The sequence below is a fragment of the Oratosquilla oratoria genome, chromosome 4 (assembly GCF_046742065.1).
Source record: "Oratosquilla oratoria isolate Oo_2021 chromosome 4, ASM4674206v1, whole genome shotgun sequence".
In the NCBI taxonomy this organism is placed as follows: domain Eukaryota; kingdom Metazoa; phylum Arthropoda; class Malacostraca; order Stomatopoda; family Squillidae; genus Oratosquilla; species Oratosquilla oratoria.
In genome coordinates, this window is record NC_134780.1 from 73,419,011 (window position 1) to 73,441,510 (window position 22,500).

Consider the following 22,500-nt stretch of genomic DNA (forward strand, 5'->3'; position numbering starts at 1 on the left):
AGCTGGGAACCTAATTTCCTGGCTTTCTCAAAAGCCTGGCTGGACTACTAATTCCATTGTAGAGTAACACAACACACACACACACACACACACACACACACACACACACACACACACACACACACACACACACGCACTCACATAAAATTCATGCACACACACAAACACACACACATAAACACACACACACACACACGCACGTACACACACACACACACGCACACACACACACACACACACACACACACACACACACACACACACACACACACACACACACACACACACACACACACACACACACACACGCATATATATATATATATATATATGTATATATATGTATATATATACATATATATATATATATATATAAGTATATATTTATATATGTAACTGAAGGCGGAGTAAATATACGAGGAATAATGGAAGAATTTTACTGCCTTAACGTTTCGACCCTTAGGGTCTTGATCACAAAGCATAACACAAAAGTATAACATGGACATTTTATACACATACATATCACCTCACAGGGTGCCTGGGAAAGGTCGTCGTGTTCGGAACATTTGTCCGTTTGTTTTCATCATTCCATTATTCCTCGTATATTTTCTCCGCCTTCAGTTACATTTGTCATAGTTTAAATCAATATGTATATATATATATGTATATATATATATATATATATATATATATATATATATATATGTGTGTGTGTGTGTGTGTGTGTGTGTGTGTGTGTGTGTGTGTGTGTGTGTGTGTGTATGTATATGTATATGTGTATATATATATATATATATATATATATACTACATATATATACAAATATATGTGTATATATACATATATATACATATATATGTATATATATATGTATATATATATATATATATATATATATATATATATATATATATATATATATGTATATGCGTAAGTAGCCACTAGGAAAAGTAAACTAACGAAGCAGAGCGCTTTCGTATAATTACATCTTCAGTGCAGATACAAAGAAGGAATTATAAAGTGAAGAAACAAGGTACAGAATATATGACATAGTGAAGAGGGCATTCGGAGAGGTAGTGGAAGAAGTACACGTGACGGACGTTTGGACCGTCCTGGTAACCAACAAGTATGGGACAACTGCTCATAATTTATATTATCATTAAAAAAAAAAATGAAATTTCATGAGAAATAAAACTATCTAATTTGTACAAACCTTGATGAAGATTAACATTTATCCCCTTACTAGATTTGATCAAACTGCATTCAATTAAATTTCTTTCTGTTATGTTGTTGTTGTATGTGATGACTTTAGCGTTATCCCAGTCAACTGGGTGGTTAAAATGGTTCATGTGGTTGAATATACCGCTAGATTGGTTTCCCTCTCTAACGTATTTCTTGTGTTAGAGAGGGAAACCAATCTAGCGGTATATTCAACCACATGAACCACACACACATGAACCACAAAGGATTACAAAGGCAAAGCATGCCGACAGGAGACCTTTTGATCCATATCTAGGTCGGATGCAAAAAAAAAAAAAAAAAAAAAAAAAAAAAAAAAAAAATCATATTAATAATAAATTAAAGCTATAACAATGTAAATAACAATTAAAATACATAAATAAATGCATTGGTATAATTGAATAACAAACAAACAGGTAAATAGTAATTGATAATAAATTGACATATAACTAATAATAAATGAAAATCAGACAGACAAATTATAACAAAACAAAAACAAATAATATAACATAAATTATAATCATTACAGCATCTTACTTAGGTATTTATCTAAATGATTCTTAAAGCTTCGAACTGAACTACATTGCACTACCTGTGCAGGAAGTTTATTCCATTCATTAACTACACGGTTGGCAAAGTTGTTTCTACCTACTTCCAAATTGAATCTATTTCCGGACAGTTTGAGACCATTGTTTCTTGTCTGATTCTCATTCAATGTGAAAATTTTGTCACTTTTGATGTTGTCAATTCCCTTTAAAATCTTAAAGACCTGTATCAAGTCACCTCTGAGTCTACGTTTTTTTAGGGAAAACAGATTCATGTGCTTAAGTCGATTTTCGTATGATTTATTTTTGATATTTGGAATCAGCTTTGTGGCTCGCCGTTGTACTTTTTCCAGTCTGTCAATGTCTTTAATGAGATTCGGTGACCATACGGAAACAGCATATTCCAAATGTGGACGAACTAACGATTTATATAGCTTGTTAATGAGTGATGGACTTTTGAAATCAAAAGATCGCGCAATCAATCCCAGAATCTTATTTGCTTTCTCAGAGGCTGAAATACACTGCTTGGATGATTTGAGGTCGTTACTGATAATTACGCCGAGATCTTTTTCACTATCCACTTTTGTTAACGAATTTCCAAATAACTTGTAATCGTACTTGCTGTTATTTTTACCTATGTGCATTACCTTGCATTTACTTGTGTTAAATTTCATTAGCCACTTTTCAGACCATTGCTGTAATTTATCTAAATCTTCTTGAATATCTAATTGGTTTGAGTGATCATTTGCCACTCCGCACAGTTTTGTATCATCAGCAAATTTGGAAACAGTAGATTTTAGTCCATGGTCTATATCATTTATATATACTATGAATAGAAGTGGCCCAAGAACGGAACCCTGAGGAACTCCACTTGCAACACTTTTCCATCCAGAAGTTTTTCCATTTAAAACAACTCTCTGTTTTCGACCTTTCAACCAATTACTAGTCCAACCTAATAGGCTACCACTTATTCCATGCAAAGCTAATTTAGTAAGTAGCCTTTCGTGTGGGACGGTATCAAAAGCTTTTGCAAAGTCTAGATATATTAAATCTATATTGTTTCTTTTGTCATAATTCGAGATAACTGTGTTGTAGAATTCGAGTAAGTTAGTCACGCAAGAACGTTTCCGTCTGAAACCATGTTGGCTATCATTTATCAAACGGTTACTTTCTAAATGATATTCGATAGCATCTCTGATGATAGTTTCCATTATTTTTCCTACGATCGAAGTCAAACTAATAGGCCTATAGTTATTTGGTTTCTTTTTGTCACCTTTTTTGAATATGGGAGTAACGTTAGCTAGCTTCCATTCTCTTGGGACATCTCCGGATATGATGGATTTCTTGAAAATAATTTCTAATGGAACAACAATCTCATTTTTCATTTCCTTTAAGATTCTTGGATGCCAACCGTCAGGCCCTGGTGTTTTATTAACTTTGAGTTTGTCTATACACCTTTTAATTGTTTCTTTTGTTATATTTACCGTAGTGAGTAAGTTTACCCCAGACTTTTCACAGGTTTCAGTTTGGAATTCACTTTGAGGTGTTTCGTTTACGAATACCGAGCTAAAATAATTGTTTAAGATATTACACATTCCTTCATTTGAATATTCAAGTTGACCGTCAGCAGATAATAGTGGACCAATGTGATTCCTAACAACCTTTTTATCTCTAATGTAACTATAGAATTCTTTGGGATTCTCTTTGGATTTATCAGCGATGTTCATTTCGTATTGTCGTTTTCTTTTTCTTATTGTCTTTTTTAAATCTCTCTGTATTGATACATAACTTTCATAGTCATTAGATGCACCCGAGCACTTATATTTCTTATAAGCCTGTCTCTTTTTAGCAATACTTTTTTCAGTTTCTTTGTCGAGCCACTTTGGGCGAGCCTGATTTGGGGGACGTCTGTCCTTAAAAGGAATGTAAGTTTGAATCATCTTAGTGAGCGTATATTGAAATATTTCCCACATCTGATCTACAGGCCTTTCGTTTAATTTTGCCTCCCAATCTGTAAGCTGAAGCTCCTGACGTAGTTCTATGAACTGAGCTTTACTGAAATCGGGTATTTTAGAAGCACAAGTATCTATTCTAAAATTGTTTAGGAGTTTGAATCTGACTAAGTTGTGATCGCTATTTGCAACAGATTCACCGACTTCTACATCAGTTGCCATGCTTTCGCGGCTAGTGATCAATAAATCGAGTAAGTTTCCATATCTTGTGGGCTCTTTTACATGCTGAATTAAGTAATTGTCACCAAGAAAATCAATCAAGCGACTACCTATATGGTCATGTTCAAGGGTCATCCAATCAATGTCAGTAAAATTGAAATCACCCATTATCAATAAATCCCGGTTGCAGAAACTAGACAGTTCTTGAAATAACAGTTTGCACACACACACACACACACACACACACAGACACACACACACACACACATATATATATATATATATATATATATATATATATATATATGTATATATACATTTTAACAACTACAACTTTAATTCTAAGCCATCATCATCGGGAGACCCAATGGTGCCACATGCAGAAATTGAAATATGGTACTGCCGAGGACTCGAACTCAGCGATCATATGACAAGTGCCGTAGTAACTAACCAACTACTCCATCAAGAGATATATAAATTGAGCGCAAGCTTTCTTATATATTTGTATGCTCGAGTCACATACACTTACATGATAGTATAATTGGAAGTATACAAACGCGGGAAAGTATTTGTACAACACTGAATGGGTCCCAGTGATTAGAGATACATTTTAACAAACACAACGCACTATAATTCTAAGGCATCATCATCGGGAGACCCAGTTGTGGTTGTTAAAATGTATCTCTAATCACTGGGACCCATTCAGTGTTGTACACACACACACACACACACATATATATATATATATATATATATATATATATGTATATATACATATATATATATACATATATATATATATATATATATATGTATGTATGTATGTAATGTATATCATAATAAAGTAGTAGCCTCTGTCTGTCTGTCTAATCGTTTATTTGTTTGTTTGTTTGTACACGAACTCCTCCTAGGGTTTTAGAGATAGACCCCCATAACCATATATATTCTGATACCCTATTACTCCAGGTACTTAGATAACTATATTTCATTTCGAAAAAAAATTTTGGTTGGGGTTAAGGGTTAAAGTTAGGAGGTTTATGTAGTATCCCCTGAAGTCGCGTAGTATTTTTTGTGACTTAAGAATTATTATGATTAAACAAACCATTGTATGTATCCATAAATATTATTTCCATTTGTGAAATTAATGTTGCCACAAATCATGATAGCTTTTGTAAGAAGAAAGCATGTTTATGGAATATGATTGTATAATTTTACAAAATCTTGAATTATTGGTTATTTTAATTTAATTTTAGTGCGGGCGGAAATAGTAAATTCATAAAATCCTACGTTTTTGCAGATAAATCCCTATAACTATATATATTCTGAAGACAAGTAAACTAGATACATTTCTTCACCTTTCAGCTGTAGACATTTATTGTCAATCCACACACACACACACACACACACACACACACACACACACACACACACACACACACACACACACATGCACATGCACACGCACACAAAAGAATGTGTACACATGATATTTGTGTTTGTGTATGCACGTATTTTCAAACTAGGGTCTCCCAATTTTGGGAGGGGGGGCGCATACCTGGGAGGGGGAGTATTTAAAGATATATCTAATTTAAAAAATATCTTGGTTAGGGTTAAGGGTTAATGCTAGGTGGTTTACGGTGAGGGAACACGCCACTACTATAGTCCCCCCTTAAGTTATTATTTTTGTAAAATAAAAATCAATATAACCAAACAAACCATTGTATGTGTTCATAAATAGTTTTTATATTTGTGAAATTAATGTTGCCACAAACCATGATAGCTTTTGTAAGAAAAAATCATTCAAATGTTAAATGATTGTATGATTTTAACAAATGTTGAAATATTGCTTATTTTCATTTAATTCTAGTGCGGCGGAAATTTATTATTTACAAATTCTTCCTAGGTTTTTTCCAAATAAACCCCTATGACCATATACATTCTGAAGATAAATAAAGTAGATACATTTCTTCACCTTATAGCTGTAGACATTTATTGTCAATCCACACACACACACACACACACGCACGCACGCAAAAGTATGTGCACATGATATTTGTGTTTGTGTATGCATGTATTTTCAAACTAGGATTCCCCAACCTTCGGGTAGGGGGCCGCACATCTGGGAGGGGGAGTGTTTAAAGCTATATTTCATTTAAAATAATATTTTGGTTAGGGTTAAGGGTTAAAGTTAGGTATTAGATTAGGGATTATTCACGAACAATTAAACGTTGAATTGCTATTTTACAAATACTGTCATAAACAGAAAAGAAAATGATCAACTTTTGATTTGTTATTTCTGCAAAATTGATTTACAAGCAAAAAGAAAAAAAAATACTGTAATTTTGAATTGATACATTAAAAAAAATACGTTTTTCACATTTTTCATGCGTTATATTTTCCATTGAGTTATATTGATACGTGTTACTTTTCTCCACAAATTCTATCAAAATTAAAACAATCAGCATTTGCCCGCAGCAACAAGAAAAAGGAAAAAATTATAATGTAATTTTGAATTGATACATTAAAAAATACCGTTTTCACATTTTTCGTGCGGTACATTTTCCATTGAGTTATATTGATACGTGTAACTTTTCTCCCCAAATTCTATCAGAATTGAAATAATCAGCATTTGCCCTAATCAGTATTTGTCCTAAAATGTGGCGAAATCTCACATTTTATGATAATATGAGAAGAGGGTGAGCATGTTGATTTCTGTTCTGGTAATGCGAGTTTCTTTTCATATCATGGTCACACTATACTCATATTATCATAAAACATGACATTCCGCTACATTTTATTTAATTAGTTTAATCTATTCCATCCTTCCCCTCTTTTGTTCAAATCTAACTTGTATCACATATTTTGTATCACATACAAATGTTTCATAATTTCTGTTCTGTTAATATGTGTTTCTTCTCACAACATAATCACACTATTCCCATATTATCATAAAATGTGACATTTCGCCACATACTAAGACACCTCAGACACTCTATTACCACACATACAACTGTTCGATTTCTAGTTTATTAGTTTTAATTACATTTCGCATCATCATGGTTTATTGGTTTAACACAAGTCATATTATACTTATGAAATTATAAATTGTAACATTATGACATATTATAGAACAACATCTCACTCAATAATTAATTGTAAACTCCAACGGACCCCCACAAAGAGGGAATGCGGAATCAACCAACTATGTATACTGCCAGCTTTATTCTCAGAGTAACATTCCTCTGAAGAAGATGTATATATATATATATATATATATATATATATATATATATATATATATATATATATATACATATATATATATATATATGTATATATATAATATATATACAGTATATATATATGTATATATATATATAGGTATATATATAGTATATATATATACATATATATGTATACACACACACACATATATATATATATATATATACAATATATGTATATATATATATATATATACATATATATATGTATATATATATGTATTTATATATATATATGTATATATATATTTATGTATATATATGTATATATATATATATATATGTATGTATGTATGTATGTATGTATGTATGTATGTATGTATGTATGTATGTATGTATGTATGTATGTATGTATGTATGTATGTATGTATGTATGTATGTATATAAGGTGCTCGAAATAGTTTTTGCCGACTTTTGGTAACTTATTTCTGGCCCAGCTGTTTAATTACTAACAAGCATAAGTATACAGAAGGCAACTTGTATTGACAAGTATATTGTTGAATGATTCAGTTATTATTTTATTACATAACTAATATAACTTTATTTCTCATTTCAGAGCCCTCAACATGACTGATAATAAAGATTGGTAATTCGTGCTTGTCTGTTCTATGAGTTTAAACTTGGTACAAGTGCACCATGTGCTTCTCGTAAGCTATGTACAGCCTTTGGCGAAGGTGCAGTACCCTGGCATTCACCTCTCGCACCACCCGATCCATGTAAAAATTGAACAGCCAGGGCGACATAACACACCCTTGACGAAGTCCCACCTTTACCTCAAACCATTTACTCTCTCCATTTCTAATCCTAACGCAAGCTCTACTACTCTCATAAAAACTCTTGACTGCTCTTAACAGCTTTCCTCCTATCCCATATATCCGCAGTACCTCCCACAGTGCCTTCCTGTCTACCCTGCCGTAAGCCTTTTCCAGATCTATAAAGGCCCAAAAAACATCCTTGCCTTTTCCTATAGCTTTCTCACATATCTGTCTTACCACAAAAATCTGATCTACACATCCCCTACCTGTCCTAAAATCACACTGTTCCTCACCAATTACTCCCTCTGTTCCTCTCCTAATCCTCTCAATCAAGACCCTCCCATAAGCCTTCCCAACTACACTCAACAAGCTGATCCCTCTGTAACTACTACACTCACACTTGTCCCCCTTTCCCTTGTAAAGCGGAACCATACAGGCACTCCTTCAGTCCTCTGGCACTCTACCCTCTCTTAAACAAACATTAAATAACCACACCAGCTAGTCCACCATAACTGTACCTCCTTTCTTCAGACATTCTGCATGGCATCCATCTAACCCAGGTGCCTTACCTGCTCTCATCATCTTAACAGCTGCTTTCACTTCATCCTTCTCTATTTCTCCTCCATTTTCCTCACGCATCACTCTCATTTTCTTAGCGCTTCCCACTGCAACTACCTTTCCTTCCCTATCCTCCTTCACATTTAGCAACTCCCTAAAATACTCTGCCCACCTTCCTCTCACTGCCTTCTCTTCCATTATCATCTCTCCATCTGCACCTTTTACCTTTTCTTCTCTACTTGATTCGCCTCCTCTTCCTCTTTTAACTTCCTTCCAAAACATCTTTTTATTACTTTCAAAAAATTTCTGTCATACTCTTTCCCCATTTCACATCTGTTCTCCACTTTGCTTTCCTTATCTTATGCTTAACTTCCTTTCTCTTTACTTTGTACCTCTCATACGATTCCCTCGTCCTAATTTGTAGCCAATCTATGAATGCCTGCTTATTTTCTTCTACACCCTTCTTTGCTTCCTCATCCCACCACCCACTATCCTTCTTTCTATTTCCTCCCGCCCTCCTTGTTCCACACACCATCTTTGCACACCTTATGACTCCCTCCTTGAACCATCCCTATTCCTCCTCCACTCCTAGTTCTACTCTATCCTTTACTCTCTCCCACTCCTCTCTCAACTTCTTCTTATACTTATTCTCCTTTTTTCCTCATTTAAGCGGTTCACTCTAAGTACCTCCCTACCTTCTGCCCTTTTCCTCTTTCTCCACCTATTCTCCACTCTCAATTTACCTTCCACCGGGAAATGATCTGATATTCCCCCACTCTCTCCCCTTAGAACATGTACATCCTTAACTCTTCCTACCATACTCCTGGTCACCACTATATAGTCCATTAACGCTCTATCTGCCACCCTTCCATACACAACCCTCTCCCATGTGTACTTATGCTTGACTTTCTTCTCAAACACTGCATTTGCCATCATCAACTCTCTTTCAAGACACATCTCCACCAACAATTCTCCACTACGATTTTTGCCTCGAACTCCATACTTCCCAATCACTCCGCCAATTGGTTCATTTCCTACCCTAGCATTTAGGTCTCCCAATACAACTACATTGACATTTCTCCCTAATCCCTCTATGCACTCATTTATATCTACCCAAAATGCCTCCCTTTCCTCTAAGTTCTTCTCACTACCAGGTCCATACGCACTTACAAAAACCCACATCTCTTTTCCCAGCTTCACCTTCATCCACATCAACCTTAATGACACCTCCTTCCACTCCACTACCCGCTTACTTATCTCTTCACTTACTAGTATAGCCATCCCTTCTCTCCCTCGTCCCCTCTTCACTCCTGAGTACCTCCCAGCTACACTCCCAAACTCACAGTTGCCCTTTCCTTTCATTTTAGTTTCACTCAAAGCAAGTACATCCATCTTTCTTCTCACAAACATACTGCCTATCTCTTCCCTTTTACTCTCATCTGTACCACATCCACGCACATTAAAAGACCCAAATCTTAGGGTACTGGTTGGAAAACTCCCAGACCCTCTTATGCCTTTTCTTTCTTGTTTAGAAATGTCCCCTTTTGGGGCTACAGGTAGTAGGACTCCTAATCCCATCCCCCGTCCCTTTATTGTCGCCTTTTACGACTCAAGTGGAAATACTTGGTGGCAGTATTCTTTTCCCCCACCACAGGGTAGGTAGGCGAAAAAAGGAAATGAATATTCAGAGAAATGGTACAGGACAGTAACAAGGGGTTGGGGGACAGCATAACGGAGGGACAGTCGTAGTATAAAAGTGTCATCATTTCTCTATGTGCAGAGTTTTCCTCTATCACAGACAAAATGATGTGTGGCTCTGGTCCGTAGGGGCGCCCCATATAGACCCTAAAGTATCAGCTGCATGCTACTTTGCCACAATAACATAGAGCCAATACCCCAGACGCAAATGTTAGGAGAGTAAGGAGAGTGATTGTAAATGTACCATAGGGGAATGACGCGACCTGAAGGGAGGTTCGTGTCTTCGTCGCCAATTTCTCGAGTGAATGAGGGACATTTGGGATGGGAGGCCGCCATATAATGAAGTAGGGGAAATGTCAGGTCCTTATCCATGAAGAGACAAGATGGTAGGGAGAATGGCTTTTAGATGAGTTTGGGAGGAGTTTAGGGTGTGCACATAATTTGACACGGTCACCCTAATTTTAAGCGAAAAAGGTCTCTTTTATATATGTAAATTCATGCATGGATCCAGCTTGAGCTATAACATCTTTTATGTCAAGATTTTGCAACAAATGGCTCTGCGGACCCCAAAGGCCCAATAAAGACCATTCAGGAGTCCGGTGAGGTCATAATCGTATATATCTTTGTGACATCATCTTTACACCAAAAGGTTGCAGATTAAACTCGAAACTTTGAGAGAAATGTAACAGGTCTTTCTGAGGATGAGAAAGAAGAAGAGAAACTCAATTGGTACTGCAAGTTCAGTAAAAATTTGGAAAAGTAACGAGATTTACATTACCGTTGTCTTCATGGTTTGCCCCTCAAGCAAAGGTGCTACCCAACTACACTGCGTGGTTTGCTCTTAGTTGCTGTCTGATGTGAGTCACATTGTATAGACATTTCTAAACAAAAACAAGATATAGCTTACATGGATAGTGCAAGGTATTTTGTGCATCAAACAAAAGGACTAACACAAGTCGGAATGTAGTTTGCCCGTTACTGTGGACAAAAGAAATTTAATCAACAGGAGGTGCCTCATACAGCTGAGGAGAATTGCATTTTGCCATGTGCAGGGGATGAGGAAAATTTCCAGTATCAAATAACCCTGTAAAACAGCATATCTTCTCTGTGTCTAAAGCTTTACATTTGCAGTGAACTGCACGTCTTCATGACTTTGGTATTCAACTGGATAAACCAACCAACGTATCCAAAATGGATGTATGTGTCTGTTATGACTAGAAGGACGAAATTAGTTTTTGTTTGTAAAGACGACAACAAAGGCAGAAAAGGTATTTAGAACATAGGATGGATTTATGAGGAAGTACTGTATAGTGTCAACTGGGCAAACTGATGGTGCCGCAGCAGTGACAAGAGGCTCAAAGGAGACGTGTAGAGAATAAAAGAAACTGTTCTTTGTGCTATTTCTATTCGCATTTTTTTCACAGAAAAATTTTTGCTGCAAAAAACATCGAACCAGGTCTTCGTGAGGTTATGAACAGTGTCATAACCACTGTTAGCTTTGCTAAAGGGAGAGCCAAAAACTCAGGATTCTGTGAGAAAGCAGGATCCGACCATCTCTCCTCTGTGGATTGATGCTTACTCGTTTCCCTGAGTGCAATCCTTTCAGAAAACAACCTTTATTTCACAGAGTGTTGAGGCACTGAAGAATCCCGCCTGCGGCTATGTTAGACATATTTTATGAAGTACATAAACTCAATAAACAAATGCAGGGTAACACATACGATATCATCTAGCATGAAAAGTTCAAACATTCAAATGTAAAATTCAATCGTAGGATGTTTGTATTGAATCAGAAACCACTGATTTCTTTGTACAGATGGATACATTAATCCAATGGGAGGGGTGTATAATCAAATCAAGCATCAAGTAAAAGCAGCAGGGTTGCTAGACAAATTCAATTTCAGGTATCATTTGAATGAACATTTTACTATTCAGCACTACCTACTTATGAGCAGCAAGTATCTCAGCTATGATTGCATTTGAAAAATAAGTACATATAAAAACTACACTTTGAAGATGACATTAGTGTTTATCATAGACCGCCCCACAAATTGGCATTATCATTGCTAAACGTCAGCACCAGATTTCATTCTAAATCTAAGTAAAACATGTGTGCCATTAAAGTATATATATATGTATATATATATATATATGTATATATATGTATATATATACATATGTATATACATATACATGTATATATATACATATATATATATATATATATATATACATATATATATATCACTTAGACAAAATGTTGTGGCACATTTGTCAATAATAATCACGAAGAACCCACAGTTGGATTAAAAGGAAACTTAGAAGAAAGTGTAACTTCTATATTTCGGCTAATTTCTATAGCTCTCTTCAGGAAAGTACAGATTACAGGAATTTGCAGAGACATAAGTACAATTGAGGTGTGAGTGGAAGGGGAGCACGCTGAGTTAAAATAGGATAATCCGTCACGCTTGGCGGAGTCAGAGGTAAGGGGATGTGTGGGTGGAGGTGTGAGGTCAGGAGGGAAGCGGGCTGGAAGCGGGGTCAGGAGGTGATCATTCTTAACTAAGCGACACACAGCTAGCCGTGAGATTATGTCCGGGGACCATTGACCTTTGGAGATATTCAAGTTCGGACATTCTCGATTAAGGCTGATTCAACAGTTTTTCTTCTAAAGCTACAATTGGACTTAAACAAAATTTTGGCATTGTCCCAGTCAAGACTGATTTTTGGTACTGACGTATTGGAACACAGCGGAATTTTCTTAGGCGTACCTAATGGATCTTTTGTGCTCCATTAACCTGGTGTTAAGATCCCTTCCGGTCTGACCAAGGTACACTAAATCACAATCTTTACAAGGAAGGCTATACACTCCTGGGGTAATGGTAGGCAACTGAGAGACGTTTGTTGGGAATTGATTTAAAAGAGGGACTGATGGAGTTACAATAGGAGATTTTTAAAACATCTTTAAAAGAGGGTTGTGTGGTGGGAACTGAAGAGGGCTATAGCTATTAGCCGAAATATAGAAGTTACACTTTCTTCTATAGTTTCCTATTATTCCGACTGTGGGATCTTTGTGATTAATATATATATGTATATATATATATATATATATATATATATATATATGTATATATATATATATATATACATATATATATATATACTTATATATATATATATGTGTGTGTGTGTGTGTGTGTGTGTGTGTGTGTGTGTGTGTGTGTGTGTGTGTGTGTGTGTGTGTGTGTGTGTGTGTGTGTGTGTGTGTGTGTGTGTGTGTGTGTGTGTGTGTGTGTGTGTGTGTGTGTGTGTGTGTGTGTGTGTGTGTGTGTGTGTGTGTGTGTATTCACCACGGATCTGCTGCAGCCTCTTGTCGAGACAGCCAGGCACCATCCTACGGCAGTGAGCTCAGAGCTCATTATTAGCCGTGTGTGTGTGTGTGTGTGTGTGTGTGTGTGTGTGTGTGTGTGTGTGTGTGTGTGTGTGTGTGTGTGTGTGTGTGTGTGTGTGTGTGTGTGTGTGTGTGTGCGTGTGTGTGTGTGTGTGTGTGTGTGTGTGTGTGTGTGTGTGTGTGTGTATGTGTGTGTGTTAGTGTGTGTTAGTGTGTGTGTGTGTGTGTGTGTGTGTGTGTGTGTGTGTGTGTGTGTGTGTGTGTGTGTGTGTGTGTGTGTGTGTGTGTGTGTGTGTGTGTGTGTGTGTGTGTGTGTGTGTGTGTGTGTGTGTGTGTGTGTGATAATAAAAATAATAATAATAATAAAAGGTTTATTTCGATTGCAGTAGTACACTGACAATAATACATTACAAAAGCTGATTAAAAATATAAATCTTAGAGTATATACACGGTACAAGTTTACATAGAGTTGATTGTGTGCACAATGGATGGGATGGCACTGTATTTGTAGCGGTCAGTCCTTGGCGCTTTGATTGGTACGAGCCTATTTCTGTGTCTAGTGGCGTGGCGAGTTGGTGGAGCATCGGAAGGGAGGAAGTGACGGTGTCTAGGGTGGGAAAGCAGGCTTTCCCCAAATTTCTTCAGTGCCTCACCGTGCCGTTGTGACACCCTAGATAGAGTAAGGGTGGTAAGAGCGTGGTCGTAACCACTGTACTCCACGCCCAGGATAATCCTGCACGCTCTCTTTTGTACCCTCTCCAACTTTTGTCTCTGTGTGAGGGTGAGTGAGCTGGACCAGGCTGGTGAGTCATACATGAGGGTGCGGAGTATGAAAGTTTTGTAGACCTCCTGTAGCTCAGATGTAGGTGTTCCTAATGATTTTAACCTGCTCAGCATATACAGTTTGTAGGACGCTGTCCTGACTATGTTGGTGACATGTTGGTTCCAATTTAACTGATCATCGAGTGTGATGCCCAAGATCTTGGTGGATTGGACCAGTTGGAGGGGGTGGGGGCCCAAATGAAAGTTGTGGAGGAGCCACCGCCTGTGTGGCGGTACAAAAGTGCATCACTACGGTCTTGTTGGTGTTGATTGTGACGTTGTTGTCTTCCGTCCACGTCATGAGCTCGTTCAGGATGCTTTGTAGTGGTGCGTAATCAGGCAGCCTGGTGTTGATGGGGATGCCTACGGTGCTGTCATCCACATATTTCCATCTGTGAGGAGTGTCCATGAGGGTGTCATTAATAAGGATGAGGAAGCATAGGAGACCCATCTTGGTACCCTGGGGGACCCCACAGGTTAGGGGGAAGGAGGGGGGAAGTGTGTGTGTGTGTGTGTGTGTGTGTGTGTGTGTGTGTGTGTGTGTGTGTGTGTGTGTGTGTGTGTGTGTGTGTGTGTGTGTGTGTGTGTGTGTGTGTGTGTGTGTGTGTGTGTGTGTGTGTGTGTGTGTGTGTGTGTGTGTGTGTGCAAATATATATATATATATATATATATATATATATATATATGTATATATATATATATATATATATATATTGTTACATATATGAGTATCCTATATAAGTAATGTATGAATGGAATAAACTTCCTTCAGAGGTAGTGCAATGTAGTTCAGTTCGAAGTTTTAAGAGTCATTTAGATAAGCACCTAAGCAAGATGCTGTAATGACTATCATTCATTTTATATTATTTGTTTATTTATTTTGTTATCGTTTGTCTGTTTGTTTATTATTATTTGCTTGATTCTCATTTATTATTAGTTATATGTCAATTTATTTTTATTTGCTATTTACCTGTTTGTTTAATATTTAACTATACCTATGCATTGATTTGTGTCTTTTATTCATTATTGATATTATTATAATTTTCATTTATTAATTTATTTATTTATCTATTTATCATTATTATATTTTTTCGCATCTGACCTCGATATGGACCAAAAGGTCTCCTGTCGGCATGCTCCGCCTTTGTAATCCTTTGTAATATAGTTATTGATTTTTGTGAAATCACGTCAGTTATCTAACGGACGAGAATTGAGAGTTACATTCTGGACGTCAAGTGTAGGGAAATATTCAAACATTTTGGGTCGACGTCTTAATGTTCTATTGAATCATGCTTACCTCTGTAAGATGCATTATCATTTTTGTGTACTATGCTGTAAACATGTCAAGCTGAATTATTATTATGTTTTTCTGTTGATGTTATGTAAATTATGTATTAGTTCAAGGTATTGTGTAATACATTTTCGTCGTATTTGCACGAGTAGCTTCGCTAGCGTGCGTGCAAATACGTTTAGTCTGTCTTGGACAATTAGGTGCAAACTCCGTAGACGCTGATTCTATGGGCCAATCAGGGGTGAGTTTGTTCTGTGAGAGGGGCACTCTGCGCGCGTGGAAGTTAGAAAGAATTAAAAAGTCCAATAGAGAGGTCGTGGTAGCGGAGATTCCTCGGCTGTGTTAATGTAAGTCTGTTCCTTCCCCTGTTTATATATTTTAACTCAATTATTGATTAGGATATTATGTGTTAAGTCTATGGCAGTGACGCGGGAAGCCTGGACAGCGAAACTCTTGGTAACTATTTCTCATTCATCCCCGTTAAAAATAGTGTTTAAGAACTTGGAATCTTGTTTAGAATTTGTTTGTAAATCCTTGATTCAATTATATGTCCTTTGTTATAATTATCTTGTCATTCCTGTTAACTTTAATGAATAATGTTAAATTTTCCATTTATTTCACTTTTTTCAATTTTCATGATGACGCAAAATTGAATGAAGACCTTGTACAATTTTATTCTACGAGCAGATATCCCAAAGATATAGGACCTTGGGGAATCATTCATATCATCTTAGAATATCTTACGTTACAATTAAAATGTACTCGTAAGACTTGTAACATAATTGGCGATCCTGCCAGGATTTAACGGTAAATTGAAAAAGTTGACAACGAGAATTTTAGTATTAGATAGGATTACAAGTGTGAGAAGATGAGGTTGTCAAACGAAAAGTAGGTATGGGAATTTGTAATGAGACAACCCACAGAGAGGGTACTTCAAGGTCTTACCATACCCGAGTTGAAGCTGGTGGCACGATGTCTAGGGGCTGATCACTCCCATGATGCGAATAAAGAAGAATTAGTGCGCACTGTGGTAACTATGGTGCTGAATCGAGATGAAAGTGGGGCGACGAGAGATGAAGGAAGAACAGAAAGAGAGTCTGTCATTTCAGAGAATGAGGAAGAAAGGGAAGAGAATGGGGAGAATGGTGAACCTCGAAACCCTGAATCTCGATTAAGAGAATTGCAGTTGAAATTACAGATAGCTAGAGTAAAAGCTGAAGCAAAAAGGGAAGAAACTGAGAAAGCTAGGTAGAGAACGAAAACATTAAATTTCAAGCTTTGATGTAGTGAAAAACTTATGTTTTTATGTGGTGAAAAACGCCTAATTGCTTCCTGAATTTGATGAATCACAGGTAGATACTTGAGAATGTTCGAAGGAATGGCGGAAGATTATCAATGGCCGAAGAATAATTGGCCTGCAATGTTGCGAACAAGCCTCAGGGGTAAACAGTTAAGGGTATACAGTGCTCTGGAAGATTCACAAGCCAAAAATTATGAGATCATTAAAACAGCCATCCAACAAGCCTGTGAGTTAGTACCTGAAGTTTATAGGGTGAAATTTAGGAATTTTAGGAAGCAATTTAATATCTCACACGTTGAATTTAGTAGAGATAAAAGAATGCTATGGGACCAATGGTTAAGATCCCGTAACATAAACGAAGATTTAAGAATCTGGCTGTGTTAATCTTGGTATAAGAGTATCTGAGATCCATCCTTAAAGAGGTGTCATTATACCTTCAGGAGAAATAAGTCTCAAAGTTGAAGAGGCTACAATTTTAGCAGATAAGTATGATATATTAAATCCTACTACAGGGAAATTCTCAGTTTCTCCAAGGCAATTAATAAACCTACGAAGTCCATAGAGATAAAAAAGGGTGACTATACTAAGTCATCACAGAGCGTGTCATGTTCCTACTGCAGGAAAGTAGGTCACCTAGCGAGGGATTGTTGGAAGAGGAGAAGAGAGATAGAGAGCGTTAAGCCAATAGCGGTAGTAAGTAGAAAAGACACCCATACAGAGGATAAGGTCCATGGAGAGGAAGAAAAGGAGGCCGCCAAAGTAGTGGCCCTCATGAGTACCGGTGTCGTTGAAGTCATTATGGGGAATGACTTAGCATAGGTGGGAAGATGTACTCCACACTCATAATGTCAGATATACCAATTGTTTTGGGAGAAACCGAACAATTTGAAAGAGAGCATCCGGCATTACTGCCGGTTTGCGCTGTTACAAGGGCAATGGCCGCACAGAGAGAAGGGTCTAAGGACCAAGTGAGGCCAATAAAGACCTTGAGAGGGGAAGGATGTGGAAAATCTAAATGTGAAGACAGTTTGAATCCCGAAGGAAAAAATCCCTGGTGAGAGCACCCAGGTGAGACAGAGGTTGACTTCCATGACTTGACTCGTTTGTTTATGGGAGAGAAGGAGGTGGAAGCAAGAAGTCTCAGTGACCCCGACTTGAGGGATCTGTATGAAAGAGTGGAGAGTGGTAGTGAGTTGTCGGAGGAATACTACTTAGAATCGGGTGACTATTCTGCAGGTGGGTGGATAGTACCTGTCCCACTGATGATGCAGTATGGTCTGAAAGACGGCAAATAATGTTGCCGAAGGTATACAGGGAAGAAGTTATGTGAATAGGGCATGATGGTCCCTTTGCAGGACATATGGGTGTATGAAAGACTTTAGACCGTATCTGGCAACATTTTTATTGGCCCGGAATTAGGAAGGATGTAATACAGTTTTGTCGCGGTTGTTATACTTGTAAAGTAATAGACAAATTTAACAAACAGTAGCAGTAGCTCCTTTAAAGCCAATTCCAGTAGGAGAGGAACCCTTTACTATGGTAATTGTAGATATAGTAGGACCATTACCTAAAACTAAATGTGGCAATGATTATATACTAACTTTCATGAAGACCCTTTCAAGGTATCCTGAGGCGATACCACTACGTAGAGTACGGGATCCGGGCCGAATAGCGACTGTCAAAACAGCGACAGTCATAATAGCGGCTTCATAAGGGCGACGTAATCAGGTGAGCGACTTTCAAAACGGCGACTGTCATAATGGCGACCGCATTATAACAGCGACTGTAACAATAGCGACTTTACTATCAACCGGTCAGAATGGTCGCAGACTTATGTTTCAATTGCTTGTGTTTTCGTGTTTGTATCTACGTGTTCAGTTGTGTTTACTTTGTGAGATAGGTTCAGAATGAAATATCCTCAAAAGGTCGCAGACTTATGTTTCTATCGCTCATATTTATTTGTTCGTGTTTACATGTTTGTGTTCACTTTGTGAGATAAGTTCACTGAAGTGAATTTACTGATCGGTCGCTCGGTCGTCGGTCATAGTAATGTTTGGGTTATTAATTAAAATAATGGAAGGTCGGCAACAACAAAAGGAACCAACAAGAAGACTAATCCTACCAACCAGCAACGTCACCTCCCTCCTCACCCGGACACTTGAGCCGAATAATATTCAAGTAGTGGGACATTCTAGCAGGACCATCAAGGATCTGACAAAACAGCAGGACAAAAAGGACGCAAGTTGGGGCAAATCCGATCCTTCCTCCCTCCGTGGGTTGGTGTTCTTCCCCCACCCCTTACCGGGATCAGGTGATTTCGGCCCAGCGAAAATAATCTTTTAAGCTGGTTTGGTGCACTGGTTTGGTGCACTGTATAATTTTAATTTAGATAGTTTGTTTCATAAGTTTAATTTCGTTTTCACACAGTATGTGCAAAAACGGTGCACGGCACAATGTCGAAAGACAGAACGTCGAAACGACAGAATGTCAACTGCGATAAAATGTCGAAACTTCAGATATCGATGTGATTATGTACATAAAATGACCGAAAAAAGCAAACCTGTGTTCACGCTCAACAACTATACTGAAATCCTAATCAACTTTCTTGACTATACATAAAGTGAATATTCTAATTTCAAAATAAATTCTTGAACTACATTCATTCGAATACAATACAAAGAAAACATGGCAGAAGTCTTCGTTGCTCAAAAAGGAGGAAAAAAAAATTCTTGACTGTACATTAAGTAAATATTCTAATTTCTAAATAAATTCTTGAACTACATTTATTCGAATACAATACAAAGAAAACTGGTATAAGTGACTGTTGTTTAAGTTGTTTTATCTTCATTGTTATGTTAAAGAAGAAAATCATGCCTGGCGGCCATAATGGGTCGAGTGATTTGAGAAATTCGATCTTTATTGCCGAGTTAGATTTTCTTTAAAACAATATCCATCTTCAAACAACCTCTTTTAGTCATGATTGGTCAAGTGCCACTAATATAAAAGGCATACATGACTGAATAATCAGTGAAATGCATATTCCAACATGATGTCGCATTCGACCATCTGTCGTGTCGACATTTTGACCATTCGACATTCTGTCTTTCGACGTTCTGTCGTAGACCCGTGCAAAAAACATTGTCACTTGAAATTATATAAGTATTTATTTTTCAATTCTTTTAATAATATATTTTCTTTCAATAATAAGTAAATAATAATAGCAACATTTGGAGGACTGACCGAAACGTCCTACCCTGCTGGCCGAAACGTCAGTGGCCGAAACATCCTACATTCCCCTCCTGCATACTCATAAAGATGTTGAAGTTCTGGACTGGGTTATTAAAAAAAAAAAAAAATGGCATTATCTTGGCGTTAAATCTATCTTGACATTAAACATCATGGTAACACAGAGCGTTACCATGACTTTTAACATCAAGATAAACTAACGCCAGAATTAGTTTTTGAACAACCCAACCCTAGACTCCTTGTTATAATATGTTATCAATGTTAGGCAACTTTTTGTGCAACAATAACACCATTTACCTTAGTCCACACATGAAAGTTGTATAATTTCAATTTAGATCATTTGGTGCACTGTATAATTTCAATTTAGATAATTTGTTTCATAAATTTTATTTCGTTTTCACGCAGTATGTGCAAAAAATATTGTCACTTGAAATTATATATTTTTTATTCTTTAAATAATATATTTTCTTTCAATAATAAGTAAATAATAATAGCAACATTTGGAGGACTGGCCGAAACGTCCTACCCTGCAGAGTTCTGGCCGAAACGTCTGTGGCCGAAACATCCTACATTCGATGCGCTCCCCTCCTGCATGCTCATAATGATGTTGAACTTCTGGACTGGGTTGTTCAAAACAAATTTTTGCACTATCTTGGCGTTAAATCTATCTTGACATTAAACATCATGGACATCAAGATAAACTAACGCCAGAATTAGTTTTTGAACAACCCAACCCTAGACTCCTTGTTATAATATGTTATCAATGTTAGGCAACTTTTTGTGCAACAATAACACCATTTACCTTAGTCCACACATGAAAGTTGTATAATTTCAATTTAGATAATTTGTTTCATAAATTTCATTTAATTTTCACACAGTATGTGCAAAAAATATTGTTACTTGAAATGATATATAAGTAATTTTTTAAAATTCTTTTAATAATTTTTTTTTCAATGATAAATAAATAATGATAGCAACATTTGGAGGACTATTATTACTTATTTATTATTGAAAGAAAATATATTATTAAAAGAATAATATATCACCGGCGATTTCGGCTCAGAAAAACCCTGGGCCGAAATCATCGGGCCGAAATCACCTTGGGCCGAAATCACCCGAAGCCCCCCTTACCCACCCCTCCCCTCCCTCGCTCGAGACCTTCCCCCGTGGTCCCTCCGGCTGACTATTTGTACTCCAAATGTTCGCCCCAATGTCCGTGTACTTGATAAAGCTCTAACGAGCGAAACGTTTTTATTCTTCACATTGTTAAGACTTGGACAACTTGCCCACAATGGAGTGTATAAAGTCAAGAAAAGGAAGTGACATGATAAGCCATGAAGGCTTTCTGTACAGGAAAGACAAAACAAAGTTAAAAACCATCAACTGAAGGTGCAAAAAGGCAGGTTGTAAAGGTCGCCTAACAACAAGCCTTCAGTATCGAGAGCAACAATAGCACCCAGTGAGCAGTGGCGTTCACACACATCCACCAAACCCTTCGGAAGTGGCAGTCCGGAGAGTGGAAAACACTGTAAAAACAGCTGCAGTAACAACACGGGATCCACCACGAAGAATCGCACAGGATGTAATGGCCGAAGTTCATGAAGAAGTTGCAGCAACTGTTGGCTCTTCCACAAATCTGCGTCAAACCATCAGACGGAAAAGGAAAGCAACAGACAACAACCCCCCAGCTCCTGCTAATGTTGGAGAACTGTTCATACCTGATAAGTTGAGGCAAACAACAGACCAGCGTAGCTTCCTGCTCCATGACAGTGGGCGTGGAAATGTTCAGTTTCTTCAGACCTTACATGACTCTGAACACTGGATGTGTGATGGTACATTCAAAGTATCACCATCCCTTTTCTATCAAGTGTACACTGTGCATGCTTTGATACGAAACAATGTGCTTCCCTGCATTTTTGTTCTACTCCCAAATAAGCAACAAGTCACATACTCTCAAATGTGGACTGAGATCAAATCACTGAAACCTGGACTTGCTCCAAGAAGTGTACAGATCGACTTTGAACTAGCTTCCAAAGCTGCACTCATTGAAGCATTTCCTCAAACGCACCTTTACGGCTGTTACTTTCACCTGGGACAATCGCTCTGGAGAAAGATTCAGGAAAATGGACTGCAACGGTTATATTTGAAAGACGAAAATGTTTGGATGGCACTGAAAATGCTCCTTGCTCTTGCCTTTCTA

The 22,500-nt window shown here is 37.2% G+C and overlaps 2 protein-coding genes across 2 annotated transcripts in view; both read left to right on the forward strand.

Annotated features, from left to right (window-relative positions):
- The window catches only part of LOC143024351 (uncharacterized), a 494,038-nt gene that overhangs the window by 379,223 nt on the left and 92,315 nt on the right, over positions 1-22,500 (forward strand). The gene's annotated exons all lie outside the window — the stretch shown is intronic.
- The window catches only part of LOC143024563 (uncharacterized), a 1,080-nt gene continuing 465 nt past the window's right edge, over positions 21,886-22,500 (forward strand). Inside the window, exon 1 of the mRNA XM_076183375.1 lies at positions 21,886-22,500. This exon is cut by the window's right edge and continues 465 nt beyond it. Within this exon, the coding sequence (XP_076039490.1) occupies positions 21,886-22,500 (615 nt within the window).